This window comes from Myxine glutinosa, chromosome 5, assembly GCF_964187855.1.
Source record: "Myxine glutinosa chromosome 5, kmMyxGlut1.1, whole genome shotgun sequence".
Classification (NCBI taxonomy): domain Eukaryota; kingdom Metazoa; phylum Chordata; class Myxini; order Myxiniformes; family Myxinidae; genus Myxine; species Myxine glutinosa.
This window is the reverse complement of record NC_136265.1, coordinates 156,442,033-156,465,708: the sequence shown is the minus strand read 5'-3', so window position 1 is coordinate 156,465,708 and position 23,676 is coordinate 156,442,033. Positions and strand designations below refer to the sequence as shown.

At 48.5% G+C, this 23,676-nt stretch overlaps 1 protein-coding gene across 4 annotated transcripts in view; it reads right to left on the bottom strand.

Annotated features, from left to right (window-relative positions):
• The window catches only part of LOC137426898 (calpain-1 catalytic subunit), a 230,641-nt gene extending 207,305 nt beyond the window's left edge, over nucleotides 1–23,336 (bottom strand). For 3 of the 4 annotated variants that reach the window (XR_013623595.1, XM_078778896.1, XM_078778895.1), the window contains exons 1-2: nucleotides 22,958–23,335; nucleotides 18,229–18,298 (exon numbers count right to left, since the gene is read on the bottom strand). Coding sequence is in view for 3 of the 4 variants with exons in the window: in XM_078778896.1 (XP_078635022.1) it covers nucleotides 18,229–18,298; nucleotides 22,958–23,203 (316 nt within the window). In the remaining variant the exon portion in view is untranslated. Of the gene's footprint in view, nucleotides 1–18,228; nucleotides 18,299–22,957 lie in introns of all 4 variants that reach the window. The other variant, XM_078778894.1, reaches the window with a different exon arrangement.
• Between the last annotated feature and the right edge of the window lie 340 nt (nucleotides 23,337–23,676).

The following is a 23,676-nucleotide window of genomic DNA, read 5'->3' as shown; positions in this document are numbered from 1 at the left end:
TATATATATATACATATATATATATATATATATACATATATATATATATATATACATATATATATATATATACATATATATATATATATATACATATATATATATGTTTTTTTTGTTTGTTTTTTGTTTTTTTTAAACAGGCGTTTCAAAATAAAGTATACTAGAAAATTAACACCTCTTGTGCAAAAAGATGTCTTTCAGAGAAAAGTATTTATTGTCAAATACAATAAAGATATGGTGGGTATCTCACTTGAGCGAGTCATTGACACCTGCATACATTTACAAACTAGAAAGAGCAATCAGGTTGCAGACCCTCGCCAGGACGTGTTTTCAGTGGTTTTTAAGGCTTTTGTGTTAAAACAAATATGGCGGCCGAACCACGTGACCGATGACGTCATCATTCTTCTTTTTTTTCTCCACCAATTTATCCCTCGATGATGCTCAATAAATTTTATATTGATCCGATGACATTTTGTACTTGTCAAATTATGATGTGAAAATGGAGGCACCCATGACATCATCAATAACAAATTTTATTCCCCATGAAAAGTTATTCACAATGAGCCATGTCTCAATTTTTTCTACTAGCAACTGTACCCGCCCTGCGGGCAGGACTTCAATTGGGAGGCCCAAATGAAAAGGCAAAATATCAGAAATTGAAGGTTTTTTTTATTTTAAACAATTTGTATAAACATCCGTTAAATCATATCACATGCAAATCATCAAAATCTAAACAGTATTTGTAGAATTTCAATAAAAGCCACATCGCTGTTCATACCGGTAAATATTTGCTGTTTAGTGTTTGGAAAAACTGGCAAATTGGAAAAAAAATTGGAAAAACAATATAGCCGATTTTACTCCAGGGGGTCCCAGGATTACCCACCCAAAATTTCGTTGCGATCGGTTCAGCCGTTTTTGTGGTACCTGGCAACAGACATTTGGTGAATTATAGTAAGATACAGTGCTTTCGGAGTTGGAGGTGCAAAGTTTTTAGGTTTTTCCAAGACGGCTCCCATACCACGTAACTTATGACGTCATTGTTGTAAAATAATCACATCTACAACAGGTCTCAGAAGGTGAGTTTAATCTGATTCCAACACCAGCAATATCTGAAAGAGAATTAGCAATCATAGGATCAATATATGTCAAGTATATAAGCAATAAGAGTATCATAGTCAAGCACGCAAGCAAGCGACATGAAAAGTGGTTCCCTTAACATTCTAAGCATGCACGTGGATAAAGCTTGATAAATGTCTCAGGACTGCGCTTCGCGACTCGGGGCTAAGTTCTTATAATAGCTACGTAGTGGAGAGAAGCGGTAATGGTGCCTGGGCCGCAACTTGGATACATTTTCATCACATTTCTCCCCGTGTTTAAAACTTCACTAGCAAGCCGGTGAGCATCAAGCGTATAACTACAGTTAGCAGCTGAGTACATGAGAGTTACATCACGACCAGCCAAAATGACCAGGGTGGCGAATCTCTCGTCCCTTGCGCGTGCGGTACACGTCGGGACCCTCGGTAGCAGCATCTAGATCGACTCCATCAGGATTGCTCTCAGTCGACGGTGACAGGGGTGGTGCAATTATCTCTGGCGGCTCGGGCGAGGGAAGGGGTAGACGTGAGGGCGAATTCCCCAACACCAGGTTCCCCGAGCAGAGCTCGGTCCCAAAGAGATCCCCACAGGGCGCGAGTTGATGGACCGACACAGTGGACTCGCGTCCATCGGGCAGTTGGACTCGAGCGTGATCAGGATTAGTTTGAAGGATCTGAACCTGGTCAACAAGTGGGTCGTATTTGCTCACGCGCACCGCCCATTTGAGAAAGGCCGGACCGGGCTGAGCGAGCCACCCAGGCAGAGGGCGGACAGATCCCGTGCGACGCTGGTAACAAAATAAACGGGATCATGCGGAATTTCATTTGTAGCCGTGCACAGGAGCGAGCGGATTGAATGAAAGGCCCCATGCACCATACCAGTCCATTGGTCCGGTCGCAGGCCATGAGACTTGAGGCCCAAAGAGATGGCCCTCCATATAGTGCCATTAAAGCGCTCCACGCAACCATTAGCGTGGGGGCTGTATGGTGTGGTGTAGCTAGACGCAATATTACGCTGCAACAGAAAGGCCCGCACATCCTGTGACAAGAACACCGCTCCTCATTCGGTATGCACATACCCCGGATTCCCAAACATCGAAAACGGGTATTGCAGACATCGGATAACTGTAGCCGCGGACATATCGCTGCATCGGAAGGCGAAAGGGAATCTAGAGTATTCGTCCACAATGGTGAGGAGGTAACGAGATGCCCCGGAGGCAGTTAGCGGCCCTTTGAAGTCCATCGCTAATCGGTCACAGGGCTTAGTAGCCTGAATCAGCGTCCCCATGTCGGGTTTAAAGAAGCGGGGTTTGAGTTCGGCGCAAACAGGACAACAGCGACATAAATGATGAACGTCATTGACAGAGTAGGGCAAATTGCGGCTTCGCACAAAATTAACCAGCCGAGTCACCCCAGGGTGACACAAGGTATCATGGAGAATGCGTAAATCATCGGAGGAGTTTAAACTCGCACAAACACCTGGTCTGGATAAAGCGTCTGATGCGTGATTCTCCCACCCATGGCGATACTCGATACCAAAGCTATAATCAGGAAGCTCAATGCGCCAGCGAGTGATTTTCTCATTTTTAATGCGCTGGGCATGTCTTGTGTCATACATGAAAGCTACAATCTGCTGATCGGGAATGACATTGAAGCGTTTACCCAGCAAATAGGGTCTCCAACGACGAATCGACTCAACTATCGCATACGCTTCCTTCTCCACAGAAGAATGACGTTTCTCCGCGGAGGATAACGTCCTTGTGAAGAACGCGACAGGCGTCCCCCCGTGAGAGAGAGTAGCAGCAATGGCGTGATCCGACGCCTCACTCTCGAGGACAAAGGGAACGTTATCGTCGATAGAAGACACAGCAGCGCCCGCTATGTCCGACTTCAGAGCCTGGAAGGCGACCTTGGCAGCGGGAGGGAGAGGGAACGTGTTACAATCAATGAGGCGACGAAGCTTCTCGGAGTAACTTTCGACCCACTTTGAATAATGTGCAAACAGCCCGAGGTCACGCTTCAAAGAAGCACGATCATGCGGCGGCGCCATGTTGAGCAAAGGGCGGAGACGTTCCTTGTCAGGTGTTATGGTTCCCTGGGTCACAGTGTACCCCAGGAGATCAATCGTCCTAGAGGAGTAGCGACATTTGTCCTCATTAAACGTCAGACTAGACTTTCACGTCACCTGGAGGAAGCGTTTCAAATTGGCGTCATGGTGAGCGTGGTCGTAGCCGCAGACCGTCAGGTTATCCAAATACACAAAAACATCTGTTAGTTGTTCTTTTGCAACGATTTCGTCGATAGCCCTCTGGAAGCACGCGACCCCATTTGTTATTCCGAAAGGAAGACATGTAAACTGATACAACCTCTGTCCGGATTCAAAAGCTGCATAAATTTTGTCGTCTTCCGCGATAGGGATTTGATGATTCGCACTCTGGAGATCGAGAGTGCTGTACACACCATATTGGGCAACCTGTTGAACCAAAGAATCCAATCCTGGTAGCGGATAGTCATCCAGAAGCGTAAACCTATTTATGGTTTGCGAATAAATATAAATCGATGACCATGCGTTTGCGATGATTTTCGGATCGCACGACCAAAACTTGCGCACGCCAAGGAGAACGGCTGGGCTTGATTATGCCTTCGCGGAGGAGTTTGCTCATCTCCTCAGAAATGAATTGAGTATCAGCCCGGGAATTGCGCCGGAATTTGATCGCAATTGGGGCGCAATCCGAAGTCAGGTTCGGAAAAAAAGTCATCGGTTCAATAGACATTCCTGCCAGGGGCATACCGAGAGCGTGTCATCTCCCCCAAATGTCATTTCTAAGCAATCGTGGCGCTCGAGAAAATTGTGCCCTAATAGAACTTCAGCACATAAGGTGGGCAGTACCATTAGGCGAACATCAGGGTACATTTTACCATTAATAACTAACTTAGCACGACATTCGCCCCTTGTCCGCATCCATAAAGCTTGCGATGCCATGTAGATTCTGCGCGATCCTCCAAGGATAGGCCACCCGTGACGGTGGACGAGGCCCATATCGACGTAGCTCTCGGTCGATCCAGTGTCGACCAGAGCTCCAGCTGTTTTCCCTTCAATCAGGACTGGATCGACGGCTCTGGTCAGCCCCTGAGGTCCGGGCTGCACCGGAATGGCCTGGGGAGATGCACGTGCCATGCACGTCGAGTTGATGCCAGCCAATGCTGGTCGGGTGCGCCGCACGCCCCGATCGGCATACTTTGGCAAAGTGACCGTTCCGGCCACAAGAATGATAAGAAACTTCGCGCGCCGGGCAAGCAGCACGGAGATGATTTCTATTTCCACAGAAGAAGCACTTAGCGTTGCTCCCGGCCAAGGTAGTCGCGGCGAGGCTCGTAACTTCGGTCTCCGAGCGCCGCTCTTCAGTGAGCCCCGCTGTAATGCAAGGCCGTCCGTACACCTCAGATTGTGCCTGAGCTTTGAAAAGCACAATAGCTTGATCGAGGGCCTGTTTCAGCATCAGGTCATGTTATTCCAGCAGACGTCGCCGGATGCTCGTAGTGTAAAGTCCAAAAATAAAAGCGTCACGCATCAAGTCATCACACATTTGCTCGTGGGTTCGGGTCTCCTGCGCACATTCTTTGCCAAGACGCCGCAATTCTTGGGCAAAATGAGTGAGGGACTCCGAAGCGTCCTGCTTCCTGGAGGCGAGCTGGTACCGCGTGTGAATAACATTCCGCGGCTTGATATAGATGGCGCGCAGTTCAGTCACGGCATCGTCGAATGTCGCACAATGAGATATGTAGTCGTGAACGACATGGGTCACATGGGAGTTCAGTACTGCGCGCTTCACATCGTCGGTGATGTCGGGATGCCCTTGCAGGTAGCTGGTCAGCAGACTGAGCCAGTCCTTGAGCTGGCTCGGAGCTTCCGCAGTTTGTGGGTCCGCTCCAAACGTGGGCAACTGGAAAAGCTTGCGGGTCATGTTGATCTTGGATGATGGCAATAGCTCGATTCAGATTAAGTGTTATAAAATAATCAGATCTACAACAGGTCTCAGAAGGTGAGTTTAATCTGAATCGAACACCCGCAATATCTGAAAGAGAATTAGCAATCATAGGATCAATATATTTCAAGTATATAAGCAATGAGTATCATAGTCAGGCACGCAAGCAAGCGACATCAAAAGTGGTTCCCTTACCATTCCAAGCATTCACATGGATAAAGCTTGATAAATGTCTCAGGACTGCGCTTCGCGACTCGAGGCTAAGTTCTTATAATAGCCACGTAGTGGAGAGAAGCAGTAATTGCGCCTGGGCCGCAACTTGGATACATTTTCATCACAGTCATAATTATCATTTTAACATTCTACAGGTAGAGTTGCACCTATGGTGAAAATTTCCTGTCAACCGCACCACCGGTTGCAGAGACATTCATATTCATTCTGTGCGGACAAACAAACAGACAAACAAACGGACTCAAATGCACGACAATCTCCTCTGGTGAGGGTAACAAGCATTTGTTATACAAGCACAAACAAGTAAACAAGCATACATTTTTATTTTAAGATTAACAAGCACTTCAAACGCAAGTGTTCTGTTCACTGTTGCTTTGGAAACACCCTGTATTACTGATCGTGTTGCAATACTGCTTGGTTAAGGAAACAAATCCTGACTTTAATTGTCTTTTATTGTCTGTCCCCAAAAGTTGGTGGTTGTGCCGGGAAAAGTTTGCCTCGAGTCACTTTAACCTCAAGCTGTGACAAAGCCATCCGAACTTCTACAGAAACCTTACTGCTCCGACGAAACGCATTAATAATCACTGTTCAGTGAAATGTCAATGTAAAATACGTTGCTGTAACATCTTACAGGCTTTGAATACCTCGCCTCCCCCTTACACAATCTTCCTCCTTCGTTATTGTTCCCACTTCCCTTTGCCCTTATTTTCTTCTTGCTCACACCCCTCCCTCCACAACCTCCATATTTCTGTCTAACACACACCCACGCCTTCTCCGACCACCTTTCCTCTTCCTTCCTGCATATTACCTGACACACCCTCCACTATCGCCACCCACTTGTGAAAAACAGAATGTGGAAATCCCCAAACCCCCAAAAAAACAAAAAAAACAACAACAACAACATGCATTTTCAGGCCATTTCCCCTACTAGAGCGGGGGTGAGCCTTGCGGTCCCCATGACAATCTTCTCCATTTTGCCCTATTTTCTGCATCTCTCCTTGTTAACCTCCTTGCCTGCATTTCTTCTTCCACCATCTTTAGCCAAGTCTTTCTCGGTCTTCCCCATCCTCTACTTCCTTCTACATTCATTCCATCACTCTTCTCAACCAGTCACTTTCATCCTTCCTCAACACATGACCAAACCATCTCAACCTGTTCCTCTTCACAGCATCAATCACAGGCTCTATTCCCATCATCTTTCGCAATTCATCATTTGTCTTCCTCTCTCTCAACGATACTCCGCACATCCGTCGAACCATTCGCATTTCCACCCTTTCCAACCTTCATTGCTGCTCTACGTTCATTACCCATGTCTCGCTCCCATAAATCATAACACTTCTCACACATGCAGCATACACCTTTCCCTTCAGCTTCAACGACACTCCCCTCATCATCAGCATGCCACTCAGATCCCGAAACATTTTCCATGCACATCTCACTCGAGCAACCGTTGCCGAGTCTGATCCACCTTCTCCATTCAGCATGTCTCCGAGGAAGCAAAATGTTTTCACACCTTCCAGCTTCACGCCATCTCCAAGATCCAACTCAGCATTTCCTCCATCTGCAGCTCCCTCTGTGCACACCTTACATTTGAATGTAGCTGCCACACTGGTTAATGACCCTCTCAGACCACAACATTTTTGATGAACCCACTCAGCGCACATTGTACATTGAATGGAGTTCACTCCGACACCCTTCCTACACACAGCACAGGGCCACTTCCCAGTTCTTTCCACCTCACCACATGCTTTACCACTTGCCATCACCTTCGTCTTTCCGATATTCACCTTCAGACCTTTTGTCTCCATACATTCCTTCCACTTGTTCATCTTTTCCTTCAGTCCATCCATACTTTCCGCAATCAACACCAGATCATCTGCATACAACAACTCACACGGTAAACCCTCCTTTACATTCTGAGCCAGCACCCCCATCACAGCTACAAATAGTAGTGGACTTAGTACCGACCGCTGATGCACTCCCACCTTCACCTCAAACTCACCACTGTTCCCGCCCTTCGTCCTTACAGCTGTCCGTGCCCTTTTGTACATTGCCATCACTACTCTGATCAACCATTCCTCCACTCCTAACTTCAATGCCCATGTCAATACTTTGCGTGGCACCCTATCGAATGCTTTCTCCAGATCAACAAACCCAAGAAACAACTTCTTCCTCTTCTCCATGTACTTCTCCTGCAACTGCCTCACAACGAAAAGCGCGTCTGTCGTTCCTCTTCCTGGCATAAATCCAAACTGCATTTCGTCGATCTTCACTTTCTTCCTTATCCTCCTCTCCAACACCCTTTCCAATACCTTCATTCCATGCTCCAATAACTTTATCGCTCGGTACGAGCCACACTCCAGAGGGTCACCTTTCCCCTTGTATAGAGGGACGAGGGTACTCAGTTCCCAATCCACTGGAATGCGGCCTTCTTTCACCACCAGATTACAGATCTCTGTCATTCTCTTCACACCCCAACTTCCTGCTGCCTTCAACATATCTCCCACAACTCCCGTCGGCCCTCCCGCTTTTCCACTCTTCATTGCTTTTATCGCTTCCTCAACTTCCTTCTCAGTTTTCTTCTCTGCCGGTCCTAAAACTGGGTTACTCTCTATGTTGCCATCCCATTCATTCTCTGTATTCAACAGCATTTCCATATATCTTTTCCATCTTCCTTTAATTCCATCTGGGTCGACAACGATTTGTCCCACTTCATCCTTCAAGCAACTCACCTCCATCACATTACACCTCTCTTTTGCTGTCTGCTTTGCAATCCTGAATACTGCTTTCTGACCCTCTTCTGAATCCAAGCGTTCTCCGAACATTTTCCTCCATGCCTCCTGCGCCTTTGCTACCTCTTTCTTTGCAGCCTTCCTGGCTGCCTTATAACTTTCATGCTCTGCTGTTTCTGCTCCCGTAAACCTCAGGTACCTCAGGATCGCGGTCTCGCGAGATCACGGCGAGGTCACGTCTTTTCGAAGCTGTTCCATGCGCTCACGCTTTCGAAGCTAAGTGATCTTTCTCAATTGTGTTTTTGTCGAGACTGTATCTATCTTTCGGTGTATGTACCTACAGCGTATCTTTTGGAAAATTTTCGGTGCTAATTTTTCGTACATGTATACACAATCGTCGGTTAATGCGTATCGAGTATTCTGCGGCGGTTAGGCTACCGTACCGTCTCCGACCTTGTGGTTTTGTTTTTCTCTCAGCGATTCGTCGAATGCGCTGCAATTATTTTCGTTCTCTGTTTCGTCCCAGTCGTTCACCCCATACCTCCTTGTTTAATACCTCTACTCAAAAAAAAAAAAAAAACCCCCAAATTTTTTTCCTTCCCAGGTCTTATTCGTTTATTTGTTGTTCTTATTTGTTCGTTCGTTCTTCGTTCGCGATCACGCGATCACGTGGTTAGAAATGTATAATCTCTCCCCTGAACAACTATTTTCTCTCATATATTATAACACCCTTTTCTTCTTTTCCCACAAAAGGATGCTTTCGTCTTGCTCACCAAATCTATTCATTCCAAAATATATATATAATACCATCTCTTACAGTTCCTCCTTTCTACATTCCCTAAACTATCCACAACTCCACCCCTCCTTCGGTGTCCTCAAACGTATTTTTGACTCGAAGGTCTCAAACTCATTTTGCAAAAAATGTTCGTTTCCCATGAATCGTACACTTTTCAAAATCCAATCTCACCCCTCCCCTCCAAATCCTCCCCATCACCCATCCCTTTCAAATCTCCCCCCTTGCCCCTTCCCTCCCCTCCCTCCTAAACTCCCCCCACACCCCTCCCCTCCGAGATTCTCCCTCGCTCCTCCCCTCCTAGACTCCCCCCCTCACCCCTCCTCCTCAAAGCATCCTCCCTGCTTCTTCCCCCTTCCAACTTTCACCTTAATCTCCCCCAACCTTCTGCCTCGCTCCTCCCCCTCCTCAAATAACACCTCACTGTGCCTCACCCAATCTCCATCAAACCTTTTGTCCGCCCCATTCTTCCCTTTCTCCAAGCTATTCTGAAATCTCTGACACACCTTCAACAGCTCTCCCTACCTCTTCCTCCTCTTCCACATCTTACCCTACGCCTCCCCCCCCCCCTGTTCTGGACCCGTTGCTCCCCCTTCCTCTTCATTAACGGTATAGACCTCAAACATCCGGGGCCTTCGCTCAAACTTGACTGATCTCTCCATACAGGTTGCTTCTGACAAACCAGATGTGATCTGCTTAACAGAAACTTTCCTCCTTCATGATGTCTCTGATGCCTTGGTATCTCTCCCAGGTTACTCCCTCCTCCAGTATGATAGACCTGAGCCGCGTCCTGGAGGTGGGGTTGCTATCTTTATAAAAAAACTCTCTTCCTCACTCGCCCTCCACTGCCCTCTCTCCACCTCACCCCCAGGAATACCTTTGGCTACAGCTTCCCCTTCGCTCCCACCTTTTGTTCATATGTGTGTTGTACCGTCCACCAAACAGCGATGACTCCATCTACATCTCGGTGTCTGATAATATGGACCAACTTCTATCTACCCATCCCAACTCTCTCTTCCTCATATGTGGTGATTTCAATTGTCACCATGCCAGTTGGCTGGGTGTGGGTACCTCTCTCACCAGCCATGGCTCTTCAGCAAAGGACTTCTGCGACTCACTGGGACTGACACAATCTGTCAATTTCCCGACCCGGATCTCAGTCAACGGAGCATCTTCTCTTCTGGATTTGGTTTTGACAAACTTCCCTGAAAATGTCTGCTGCTCTTCTTCTGCTCCAATCGGCTCATCTGATCATGTGCTTGTCAGAGTGGACATCTCTCTGACCATTCTCAGAGAGCCTCCTCAGCGTCGACGAGTCTGGCATTTCACTCAGGCCAACTGGCACGGTCTTCAAGCAGCCATCAATCATCTGGACTTGTCTCCCATCTCTACCGCCTCTGACATCAACTCATCCTGGGAATTCTTTCAAAGTAAATTGCTCTCTCTCATGCACAGATTTAACCCATCTCGTCTTCAGTTGTCATACCCTTCCTCCCGTCCATGGTACACGGAATCTTGTGGTGAGGCTGTTGCCCTGAAACAACTTGCTTTCGTCTCCTGGAAAGCAAATCCAACGGAAGGAAATCTCATTTCCTTTAACAAAGCCCGAAACAAGTGTGTGTCCACCCTCAGGAGAGCCAGGAAACAATATCTCACCGTTCTCAAGACCGAACTCTCTTATCTGTCTCCCTCTTCCAAATCCTGGTGGCGTCTGGTCAAATCTGTTTCTGGTGTTTGTTCCCCCTCCATCCCCTCCCTCACATCAAATGGCTTAACGGCTGACTCCGCACGTGAAAAAGCTGAATGCCTCAACTCTGTGTTTGCCTCTAAATCTTGTGTCCCAAACCCATCCCTCTCTGTACCCAGCGTACCCAGTCGTACCCAGCTGCTCCTGGACTCTGTGTCCTTTCCTCCTGACAAGGTGGAAAAGTTTCTGTCAACCCTCGACTCCGATTCTGCAAGTGGTCCTGACGGCATCAGCCCACGGGTCCTAAAATCATGTTCTTCCGCTCTTTCACTCCCTCTTTCTGTTCTCTACACCCTCTCTTTTGCTCAAGGTCATCTGCCATCTGCTTGGAAATCAGCCAACATCACCGCTTTGCACAAAAAAGGTGCAAAAACAGATCCCAGCAACTACAGACCAATCAGCCTTCTCCCAATTATCAGCAAAGTCATGGAATCCATCATTGCTTCAGATATGAAATCTTTCCTCTTCTCCAATGGCTTGATCTCTGATCATCAATTTGGTTTCAGACCTGGTCACTCTACTCTGGACATGCTGCTTCTACTTTCTCAACAATGGATGGAGGTCCTCAACGCCAAACAGGAAATTAGAGCTGTCTCCCTTGACATTTCACGTGCCTTCGATACGGTCTGGCACCCTGCTCTGCTCACCAAACTCTCCTCATTTGGTATCCATGGAAATCTCCACGCATGGCTGGCGGACTTCCTCTCTAGTCGTAGTCAACGTGTGGCCCTGAATGGGTTTCTCTCATCTCCTCTTCCTGTTCAGGCTGGAGTTCCCCAAGGTAGTGTTCTGGGCCCTGTGCTTTTTCTGGTCTTCATCAATGATCTCTCTGACTCTCTTGAAAATCCTCTCTATCTCTTTGCTGACGACTCTACTCTCTGTCGCTCCATTCCTCATCCCTCAGATCGGCAGTCTGCAGCCTCCTCACTCTCTGCAGACCTGGACAAAATCACAGACTGGGCAAACAAATGGAACATGTCTTTCAATCCTGATAAATCTCACACTCTTACGATGTCTCTCCGAAAAGACCGACTGGAAAACCCTCCCATCCACTTTCTGAATAATCCTCTCCAAGAAGTTCTGTCACTCAAGCTTTTGGGTCTCACTATTTGCCATGATCTTTCCTGGGAAAAACACATTTCAAATCTGGCCTCCAAAGCCAGTCGCCGACTGGGCATCCTCCGTCGTGCGAAGTCCTTCCTTGGCACACCTGAGCTCCTCACCACAGACAAGGCTTTCATCCGCAACTCTATGGAATACTGCTCTCCCCTCTGGTCTGGTGCTCCTGCCTCACACCTAGCCCGTCTTCACGCTGTTGAAACCAAAGCGTTCAGAATCATTGGAATCTCCCGCGATGAAGCTAACTCCAAGGGCCTTTCACTCACTCACCGCAGGCAGGCTGGTGGTCTTTCCGTCTTCTACCGACTCCTCTCTGGCCTTGCCCCCCCAGCCCTCTCTGGGCTCTGTCCCCCAAATATTCCTACAGGTCGCACAAGATCTGCCTGCAACCCTCTTATGGTTAAACTGCCAAAATCAAGACTTTCTGCTCACCTTCACTCCTTCATTCCTCTTTTCTCTTTTCTCCCGCCTCTGGAACAAACTCCCTCACTCTCTTCAATCCCACTCCACCCTCCAGGTCTTTAAAACAGCTGTTCACCACCATCTCTTATCCTCCCCCATCCAAAACCTTTATCTTTTCTACCCCCGCTAATTTCGGTCCCCTTGTGTTTTATACCTCTCCCCCCCCCCCCTCCCCTTCCCACGCCTCCGGCCCCCAAGCCCTCTCCCTCCCACACTTCTCCCTGCTCTCAAATGTTGTGGTTGTGTGCTTCCCCTTCTCTCCCCATCTTGTCTTCCGCTCCCTCTTTTTGTATATTTTGTTTGTCTGGTTGATTTGTTTGTGAAATAAATGTTAGCTCTTTCACGAGCCTCGATTCAGTATAAAAAAAAACCAAAAAAAAAACCTTCGCCTTCTGCCACTCCTCAAACCAAAAAACAAAAACGAAAAAACTTTTTCAATGATACTGATCCACCAGGGACAAATCAAGAGTAGCACCAAAGAGCAAACACAGGCAGTTTGTCCTCAAGCATCTTTCCAACAATGAGTGTACAAAAATGCAGTTTCAGGCATTGTGCGGTCAAAGCTGTGGTTTGAAGTCGACAAACAAATACATAACAGCGTACACTTGTTGGAATTCCACGATAAATATTTTCCTCTCTCTTCTTCTCTCTTCTCAAAACCTCTGAACTGTATGTAGATAATCCTACACTTCAGTCATTAACAACAACATGATTACATTTGTTGCTATATAGCAAGGAAGTGTGCGTAATGGAAGTTTAAGAATAAAACCATGCAACAAACAAAGTTGTTACCAATATGTAAAAGTGTTACCTCTATGTTAATGTAGGCTGGCAGGATGACCAGGAGGTACAGACACTCACCTCTAAGCCGTCTAGCCTGGGTTCAAATCCTGACCTAGGCATGATCTGCCATCCCATGTTCGCAAACGATGTGTGTACCGTCCCTCGGATGGACGACGGGTGCCCCGTCTGCCAGCATTAGTTGGTGGACGTTAAAGACCCCACGGTGTTCTTCACGAAGAGTCGGCAACCTATCACCAGCACCCTGAACAAATTACTAATTTGTGCCCTAAATACTGCTGGGAAAACAACTGCAAACGACCCAGTATAATCCTTCCCAAGAAAATGCTTCGGCAGCACCGACTCTCTGCAACAGAGTACTGTACTTCATAATCACATTGTGGATTATGTACTGCATTTGAATTTTCTTATTTCTGCAAAAGTGTTACCGATATGCAAGTGGTGCATATATGTGTAATACATGTACTTTTTTGTTAAACATTTACATATGCATTCACACTTCCAGGTGCTTTGTATCACATGGTCCAGTGTATACCGACACTTGCGACAACAACTCAAAAGTGAGACATGTATATACAGTACACGTCTCATGTTTGTAAGCTTGTTAATCAAGTAAGCTCTTTCTAATTGTCTTTTTTATGGATCCCCTTACCCTACCTTGGTTGGTCAACTCATCATCCCCATGCTTTTTTCAAAAAAGAATTGAGGGATATTGTAATCGTCTCCGTCTATCCGTCCGTTACGCTATCTCCTCCTAAACGGTTGGGCAGAAATTCAAACTTTATAGTTGTGATACGAGCCTCGATTCTGTATACAAAAAAGAAAAAGAAATCGATAAATCAACGATATGGAAAGAAGTTGCAAGAGCAGTGTCGTATTTGGCCCCACCCCTGGGTTGGTGTGAAAAAGTAAAATTCCAAAAAATGCAATTGCGGGCACATTTTAAAACAAAACTTAGTATATTGCACTCAACATTGGGAGACACATGAAATAAGTGACGATTTTTGGGGATTTGACCCTCAGTTCATTCCCCAGGGATGGGGACTAAAGGTCACAGTTGTCAAAACGGAGAAATTTTTATAAACTCAAAATCTGATATTGGGTCATTCCTGGTGGAAGTTTTTCCCACCTTTCAACTTTGCTTTAGGTGGGAAGCGTGAGGATTTGTGATGGAGCGCCATCGACTTTGCTCTCGTTCTATCTGCGTCGAGTTTACCCAATTGTATACTCTACTTTTGTGTCATCATGCTGGATGTTTTGTGACAATGGCAGAGCTGAGTATTTTGGGGGAAAAGTATTTTTTTTTAATCATGTCGTGTAAGAAAATAAAATGTGCTGCATCCACGGCTGGTAATACAGATTTGTTACCAAGGCAACAGTCGGTGTAAAAAACGCATTTTCTGCATCCGACGGAAGAATTTGTAAACAACACAACCGACCAGAACAACACATGCAGGATGACTGTACATCACAGATAACGGAAGGATCCGTTGCCTGTGCGTGTGGGCGGATTGTGGGTCCGTGTCAAACTGCCAACACATGGACCAATCAAAAAACAAGCTCGATCCGAATGGCAGGTTTTCATCAAAGTCGATCCTCGTGTAAATTACGGAGTCAAATTCATTTGACCGAGGAGCATTGGCTCTGGCTGAGCTTCATCGCACAGTAAATCCGTTGTTTTGTGACAACACGTATTCTGGTCACGTCACCATGGCAAAGACTATCATTTAGGATGGGGTCAACCACAACATTCGGATCGTGATGGATGAACCACTGTAAACTTGAAACAAAACACACCAAAAGTGCATCAAAACCCCAGTACAAAATTTACTATAAACAAGCATTCTGAGTATAGCGCTGCAATACATGTCCCCTACCGGCAGTCTGTCGTCCGGAAAACTGTTGGGGAAATTACCAAGGGTTATTTACCCACACGTTCTGAATCGTTCCCAATCGCTAATTACCTCAGGACGGGCTCACCTGTGATTCGCACTCGGGACTTGGATTTATACACCTTGCAGACAGGTCAGCAGAAGCACGAGAAAATAAGTTGTTGATAAAGCACCTTTCGAGTCGCTAAATATCAGTAATTTATTATATTTTCCGGTTCACGATCAATGTGTATATATATGTTGCTCGGCTTGGCTCCGCCCCTCCCGAAAGCGCGCGCTGTGTCGCACTTTTGATGTTCGCGAGACGAGGCTGAGGGTGCGCGATGCGGATTGAGGAGAACTCTAAAATAAACAAGAGATATCCACTTTTTAAAATATTTTCGTTTAATTAACGATATCTGCCAAACCACGTGCCCTATCGAAAAATTCCAAAAGGACATTTTAGTAGACTGACATGCTGAACAGATCTGTGAAGTTTCCCCTTGAATGGATCAAAAATGACGGAGGAGCTCGGTTTTAAAGGTTCATGCTTAAAAACGTCATAACTCTGAAACCATGTCATGCATGACGTCATGCTCGCTGACGTTTTTGTTCGTCACGGGTATGCGATTCTGCCTGCAAAGTTTGGCCTCGATCTGTTCAGCCATTGCAGAGAAAAAGGGGTTTTCGTGTTTTCACGAAAAACAATATGGCGGCCGAACCACGTGACCTGTGACGTCATAATTACCATTAAATAATTATACAGACCGAGTCTCCCCTACGGTGAAAATTTGATCTCAATCGGTCCTATTATTGCAGAGAAATTGGTTTTTAAAGGAAATTAAAACTTAAAATGGCACTGAGTTAAGGATCATCAGAATTATCAGAATTCCCAAAGTTCAAAGTGCCATAGCTTTGTCAGAAATGATCGAAACGTCGTGAATTTCGAACTTGATCTGTAACTTTTCATCAGGAAACCATGTGCCAAGTTTGAAATCATTCGCATTAAGCGTTTAGAAACAAAGTCCGGAAAACTGTTCTTTGCGTGACGGACTGACAGACAGAGGGACGGCGTGCAAACCTATAGTCCCCTCCGGTGTACACCGGTAGGGGACTAATAAGAGCTTACAAGTCCAGGTTTATGAAATATATTGGCACCTAAAGAAATTTAAAAAATAGGAATACCAGTCTCTTCCAGCGATCAATACGAGTAAAAGCTGCCCATCACCAATCTCTGCCATCCCATCATCATATTCTTCTCCCACACCATTGGGGCATTGCCCACATGCCAGACACAAGCATGATTGAGTATTTATAGCTCCATATCCATGTCTGTACCATCCGCAAGCAGGAGTATCCGGAAAAATTAAGATTCATGAATGGGAATATATTGTTGCGGATATGAGGATTGTATTTTTTTTGATTGTGTGTATTGTAGTGGTAAATTGTTGTGTAACATTGGTTGGATATGGCCCCTCCTGCCTCCAGAGTTGTGTAAAGGTAAAAAGGGCGTCCCGGTAGTTATTCCATGAAACACCACATTGCAGGACCCGATAAAACCCTTGTTCAGTAGCTTATATCTTATTATGTGTTTTAGAGTAAGGCCTTGTCTTCCATTAGAATAATACTCCATTGCACCGAATCAATTAAGAATAGCTCCCCTTCAATACTTCCATTTCCCAGCCAAACTCTCCATCTGCGGGTAAAGCAGTTCACAAGCGTGGGGTGCACGCCCTCTCATTTCGCTGCTATAGTGAATATGTGCTCCGTGCTCTGTTTGAACAGGGGGGGCGGGGTCACCCAGGCGAGGCAAGCCCAGGGCGCGCCACGAAGGGCGGGGCTGTTCAGCCCCATGCCCAAATAAGGAAACAAGCCCGTGGCTCGCCACGAGGGGCGTGCCGTCGGCGCCATGCCCAAATAAGGAGACAAGCCCGTGGGATTACCATACAAGGTCACGAAACAGAGCACGGGGGAGGAGGGCGGTACCGAAACTGAAGGGGGCGTGTCAGACCCGCGCTGAAGGTTTGGACAGAAGGGTGCGACGATCGCTGGGACAAGCGACACGAGAGATACGGCAGATGAGCCCAGGTGCGTGAGAGGGGCGTGTCAGTCCCGCGCTGGAGAGAAGTGAGAGGCAGGGAATACGAGCTGAGCTGCGTGGAGAGGTACACGACAAAGAAAGGGTCCAAGAGAAAGCAGAGGAACTTTTACGAACGAGTTGCAAAGAGATACGGCAGATGAGTCCAGCCCCGTTTCAACCAGCCGCGTGAAGCCCTGACCCTGCCGGCGTGCACTGTAAAGCCGAATACAAGGAGCTGCCGGCGTGCGCTGTAAAGCCGAATACAAGGAGCTGCCGGCGTGCGCTGTAAAGCCGAATACAAGAAGCTGCCGGCTCCTCGCCTCCCGCCCGGAGTGGACCTGCTCGCTGTGCCCTGTGATCCCACCTGCTCATCCCTCCAAACGATTCCTACCCTTCCATCCATTTGCTTATGTGAGTTTGTTTTGTTTGTGCTGTCCAGGGGTATTTAATTAAGCTTGTATAAGGAATTCACTGTGTCTCTAAAAAGCTTCTGTATATTATTTTCTTATCTTTCCTTCTCCTTGGTTATTTTGAGCCTGTAAATAGTAATAAATAGTAATCGTATTTCCAAACCTTTCTTTGCCTTCGTCTTCCTTTCCTTCACATCCGTCGTCTTTGTCTTTTCCCTATTGAGTAGCTGTGGCGCGATACGGCCAACGTCTGGGTGAATCGGGTGAGTCGGGGAACAACTGTTCGGTCGCGGAGCCTCCGCTCGGCAAACATACCATCCTTAACCGCGTACCGTAACAATATTATGTGTTAAATATAGGGGCGAATTCAGACACCACGAAAGGTAGTTTGGCCCATGGGCTTTGATGTCACACATTTGTTTAAATTTGTTGGCAGGATGAGATTGGCCTTGAACCAAACCAAAAGCACACTCTTAAATACAGTTATACCATGGAAGACTTTGCAAACACCAGCATACGCAGCACCTGGAAGTGTTCCTCAGATAGATTTAGAAAACATTACAACTTGGTCCTCGAAACATAAACCCCAAAAAGGATTACGAGGTGGACACTTTGTGCTTTTGGAGGGCCTAGTTCCGCCATTTGATACCCGCTTCAGGGGATTACAACAGAGAGTGGGATGCCCATCTTTCCGGCATTGCAATCTGATGTGCGTTATGCTCAGTTGGCACTGCACCAGAGCAGTGCAACTTTCAGATGGGAATGGAAGGCAAAACTAGACAACGCTCTCCTGAAGATCAGCATCACGCACATTGAAAGATTAATGAACATGAACAGTTCAATGAGCATATGAACAATGTGCACAAGCATTGAAGGTTTAATCACGTGTTGCGCACACCCACCGAGGCTGCCCTGGCAAATGTCTGTCCGATCCGCTCCTCCAACAATAAACTGCGGCTGCGGTAACATATCCTGGGGGGACGAGAGAGCACATTGGGATCTTCAAACACATGAGCCAACGATGGCACAAAACAACAACCCTCAAACCAAAGAGGATTGGGGGGAGGCACAAACATGGATGGTGAGGACACAAATGTGGATGATTGGGGGAACAAATGTGGGATGGAGGGAGGAGGGGGGAAACACGAACATGAATTGGGGGGGGGGGGGAGCACACCAAAGCAGATTGGGGGAGGGTGGGACATCGCGAAAGCATATTTGGTGGATGGTGGGACAACACCAACACGGATGGGGGGTGTGGGGGGAAGACACCAACGCGGATTGGGAGGTGGGGAGCGACACCAACGCAGATTGGGAGGGCGACAGCAACAAGGGTTGGGAGGGCACACCAACAAGGGTTGGGAGGGCAAAACCAACAAGGATTGGGAGGGTGACACCAACAAGGATTGGGAGGGCGACACCAACAAGGATTGGGAGGGCGACACCAACAAGGATTGGGAGGGCGACACCAACAAGGATTGGGAGGGCAACACCAACAAGGGTTGGGAGGGCGATACCAACAAGGGTTGGGGGGGCACACCAACAAGGGTTGGGAGGGCACACCAACAAGGGTTGGGAAGGCAAAACCAACAAGGATTGGGAGGGCGACACCAACAAGGATTGGGAGGGCGACACCAACAAGGGTTGGGAAGGCAAAACCAACAAGGATTGGGAGGGCGACACCAACAAGGATTGGGAGGGCGACACCAACCCGGGTTGAGGGAGGACGGCAACACCAACGACAATTGGAGTAGGATGACGACAACAACACGGATTGGGGAAGGACGACGACACCAACGCGGATTGGGGTGGGACGACGACACCAACGCGGATTGGGGTGGGACGACGACAACAACGCGGATTGGGGTGGGACGACGACACCAACGCGGATTGGCGTGGGACGACGACACCAACGCGGATTGGCGTGGGACGACGACACCAACGCGGATTGGGGTGGGACTACGACACCAACGCGGATTGAGGTGGGACTACGACACCAACGCGGATTGGGGTGGGGGGGGGTGGGACGACGACACCAACGTGAATTGGGGGGGGGGTGTGGGACGGTGACACCAACGCAGATTGAGGCGGGACGACGACATCAATGCAGATAGGGTTGGGAAGACGACAACAACACAGATTGGGGTGGGAAGACGACACCAACGTGGATTGGGGTGGGATGACGATACCAATTCGGATTGGGGTGGGCTGACGACACCAATGCGGATTTGGGGTGGGACGAAGACACCAACAAGGATTGGGGTGGGACGAAGACACCAACAAGGATTGGGGTGGGACGAAGACACCAACGTGGATTGGGGTGGGAGGAAGACACCAACGTGGATTGGGGTGGGAGGAAGGCACCAACGTGGATTGGGGTGGGACGAAGACACCAACGTGGATTGGGGTGGGATGAAGACACCAATGCGGATTGGGGGGGGGCCGAAGACACCAACGTGGATTGGGGTGGGCCGAAGACACCAACCTGGATTGGGGTGGGCCGACGGCACCAACACAGATTGGGGTGGGACAATGACACCAATGTGGATTGGGGTGGGATTACGATGCCAACGCGGATTTGGGGTGGGACGAAGACACCAACGTGGATTGGGGTGGGACGAAGACACCAACGTGGATTGGGGTGGGACGTAGACACCAACGTGGATTGGGGTGGGACGAAGACACCAACATGGATTGGGGTGGGACGAAGACACCAACGTGGATTGGGGTGGGATGAAGACACCAACGTGGATTGGGGTGGGACGAAGACACCAACGTGGATTGGGGTGGGACGAAGACACCAACGTGGATTGGGGTGGGCCGAAGACACCAACGTGGATTGGGGTGGGCCGAAGACACCAACGTGGATTGGGGTGGGACTACGACACCAACGCGGATTGAGGTGGGACTACGACACCAACGCGGATTGAGGTGGGACTACGACACCAACGCGGATTGGGGTGGGAAGACGACAACAACACAGATTGGGGTGGGAAGACGACACCAACGCGGATTGGAGTGGGACGATGAACGTGGATTGGGGTGGGACGGGGTGGGACGATGACACCAACGCAGATTGGGGTCGGACGACGATACCAACGCAGATAGGGGTGGGGAGACGACACCAACGCAGATTGGGGTGGGAAGATGACACCAACGCGGATTGGGGTGGGACATTGGACACGAAGAAGGATTGGGGTGGGACGACAACACCAACACGTTTTGGGGTGGGACGGCGACACCAACGCGGAATGGTGGTGGATTATGACACCAACACGTTTTGGGGTGGGACGGCGACACCAACGTGGATTGGTGGTTGATTATGACGCCAACGCAGATTGTGGTGGGACATTGACACCAACGCAGATTGGGGTGGGATGACGACACCAACGTGGATTGGGGTGGGCCAACGACACCAATGCGGATTTGGTGTGGGACGAAGACACCAACAAGGATTGGGGTGGGACGAAGACACCAACGTGGATTGGGGTGGGAGGAAGACACCAATGTGGATTGGGGTGGGAGGAAGACACCAACGTGGATTTGGGTGGGAGGAAGGCACCAACGTGGATTGGGGTGGGAGGAAGGCACCAACATGGATTGGGGTGGGCCGAAGACACCAACTTGGATTGGGGTGGGCCGACGACACCAACTCGGATTGGGGTGGGACGACGACACCAACATGGATTGGGGTAGGACGACGGCACCAACACAGATTGGGGTGGGACAATGACACCAATGTGGATTGGGGTGGGATTACGATGCCAACGCGGGTTTGGGGTGGGACGAAGACACCAACGTGGATTGGGGTGGGACGAAGACACCAACGTGGATTGGGGTGGGACGAAGACACCAACGTGGATTGGGGTGGGACGAAGACACCAACGTGGATTGGGGTGGGACGAAGACACCAACGTGGATTGGGGTGGGCCGAAGACACCAACGTGGATTGGGGTGGGCCGACGACACCAACTCGGATTGGGGTGGGACGACGACACCAACACAGATTGGGGTGGGACTATGACACCAACACAGATTGGGGTTGGACGACGACACCAATGCGGATTGGGGTGGGTCGATGACACCAACACGGATTGGGGTGGGATGACGACACCACCATGGATTGGGGTGGGACGACGACACCAACACGGATTGGGGTGGGATTACGACACCAACGTGGATTGGGGTGGGATTACGACGCCAACTCGGATTGGGGTGGGATTATGATGCCAACACAGATTGGGTTGTGACAATAACGACACTCATGCGGATTGGGGTGGGCTGTCGACACCAACGTGGATTGGGGTAGGATTATGACAACAAAGCGGATTGGGGTGGGATGATGACAACAAAGCGGATTGGGGTAAGACAACAACACCAACTCGGATTGACGTGGGATGATGACAACAAAGCGGATTGGGGTGGGATGATGACAACAAAGCGGGTTGGGGTAGGACAACAACACCAACTCGGATGGACGTGGGATGATGACAACAAAGCGGATTGGGGTGGGATGATGACAACAAAGCGGATTGGGGTGGGACTACGACAATGCAGATTGGGGTGAGACAACAACACCAACATGGATTGTGGGGGGATGGTGACAACAACATTGATTGGGGGGGGACGGTAACACCAACGTAGATTTTGTGGGGGGGATGGCGACACCAACATGGATCGTGGGGGGGTGGGGGGGAGAGGAGGTGGCGACACCAACATGGATTGTGGGAGGGGAAGGTGAACACGAACACGGAGAAGAGGGGTACAGCAACGTGGATACGGGGGTAGGGGGGTTGGGGGGAGAGGAGGACACAACAGGAATGAGGAAGGTGGGGGTGGGGGGAAGACAGCAACACAGATGGAGGGCGGCAATATGGAGGGGGTTTGAAAAAAACAATACAGTTGGGGAGACGGCCAGCATTGCGGCTTCGTGGGAGCTGCAGAAGCTACATTTCAACATTATTAAATACTAGCAAGTGTACACAGCGTTGCCTGGTGCTGTTCTGATCATGGCATTTTGAAGAAATTAAATGTTTTCTTTTTTTCTATTTTTTGTGGGGGCTTAAAACGCTTTGCTACACCCACAAATTAATGAGGTCGGGGATCATTTAATATCACCTTTCACAAAGCTACAAAGGCTACGGCACTATCGAGCAAATAAAAAAAATCCAAAAAAAATAAATAAATCCAAAAGTTTCAAAATCTTTTTTTTTTTTTACCGAAAACACCCCGACAGTTACTGATGAACTCCGACAGTTTGACAAATATTCCTTCGGTCATCTCTGGAAAAAATGGCGACATGCAGCCAAACATCTCTTTTTGTGAAGATAATACATGTTCCGTTAAAAAGAACTTCAACGCAGGAGGCCGTTGGGCCCATCAGAGGCTGCACTCGTATTGCCAACTTATGGTTGTTTGTCCGTGCTCTATCTTTTTAAATGCCGAGTGTCAGGCAAGGAAGCAGAACCCAAACATTCTTGCCACTGCAAATTATCTCGAAGAATGACAAAACTTCAAGCCGCGCCAAATCGGGAGTGTAAAGGGGTGGAGAGCGTTACGTGAAGAGGGTGGTGCACACGATGGGAGAGGGTGACTCCAAGACAGGTAACACTAACAGCGAGGTGAGCGCACCTTGGGTCGCACCCACTGAACACCTCGCGTTTTGGAGGAGTGCGGTCCTAACTCCTTGAAGCCCAGCGAGGAGGGGGCGGCCGGAAAGCGATCATCCTCGAAGAGCGAGCCGTTTCTCAAACATTCTTCCTTGAGTTTCTGGTAGTCCTGGCCGCAATAACTGATGGGATTTCTGCAGGTAGTACCCACACCCGCTTTGCGTTGTTGTTGTCGTTCGAGTCTTGCTGTTATGCCGACTGACTGCATGGCGCGATCTCTCGCAACAAACTTCGAGAAAAGAGACAGACAACACCAGAGGAGCGACAAGAAAAAGCTGTCCCGGACGATACACGATCGGTCGCAATTCCCCGCTCACACGTTTTAACTTTCCTCCCATGCAGATATACGCTCCTCCCTTGCAGATCTACGCTCCTCCCATGCAGATATACGCTCCTCCCATGCCTGGTCTCATGCATGACTTCGCCGCGCACATGCGAACTTAAGCTCCTCCCTCACATCTGCTGCCCTTTTCATACATTACTGGTCATGACACTCACTGTAAATATTATGATTAAGATTATTTTGCGGCTGTTCAAGAGCTTAAGGTAGTTATTTATGTTTTATTGATAACGTCAACTCTTTCAAGTCCACAAGATCATGAAGATCGAAAGGACAGTTGTCCGTTGCTCCTTGATGCAACATTCTTTTTTATGCCTGCGTTGACGGTCTCCAGAGGCATT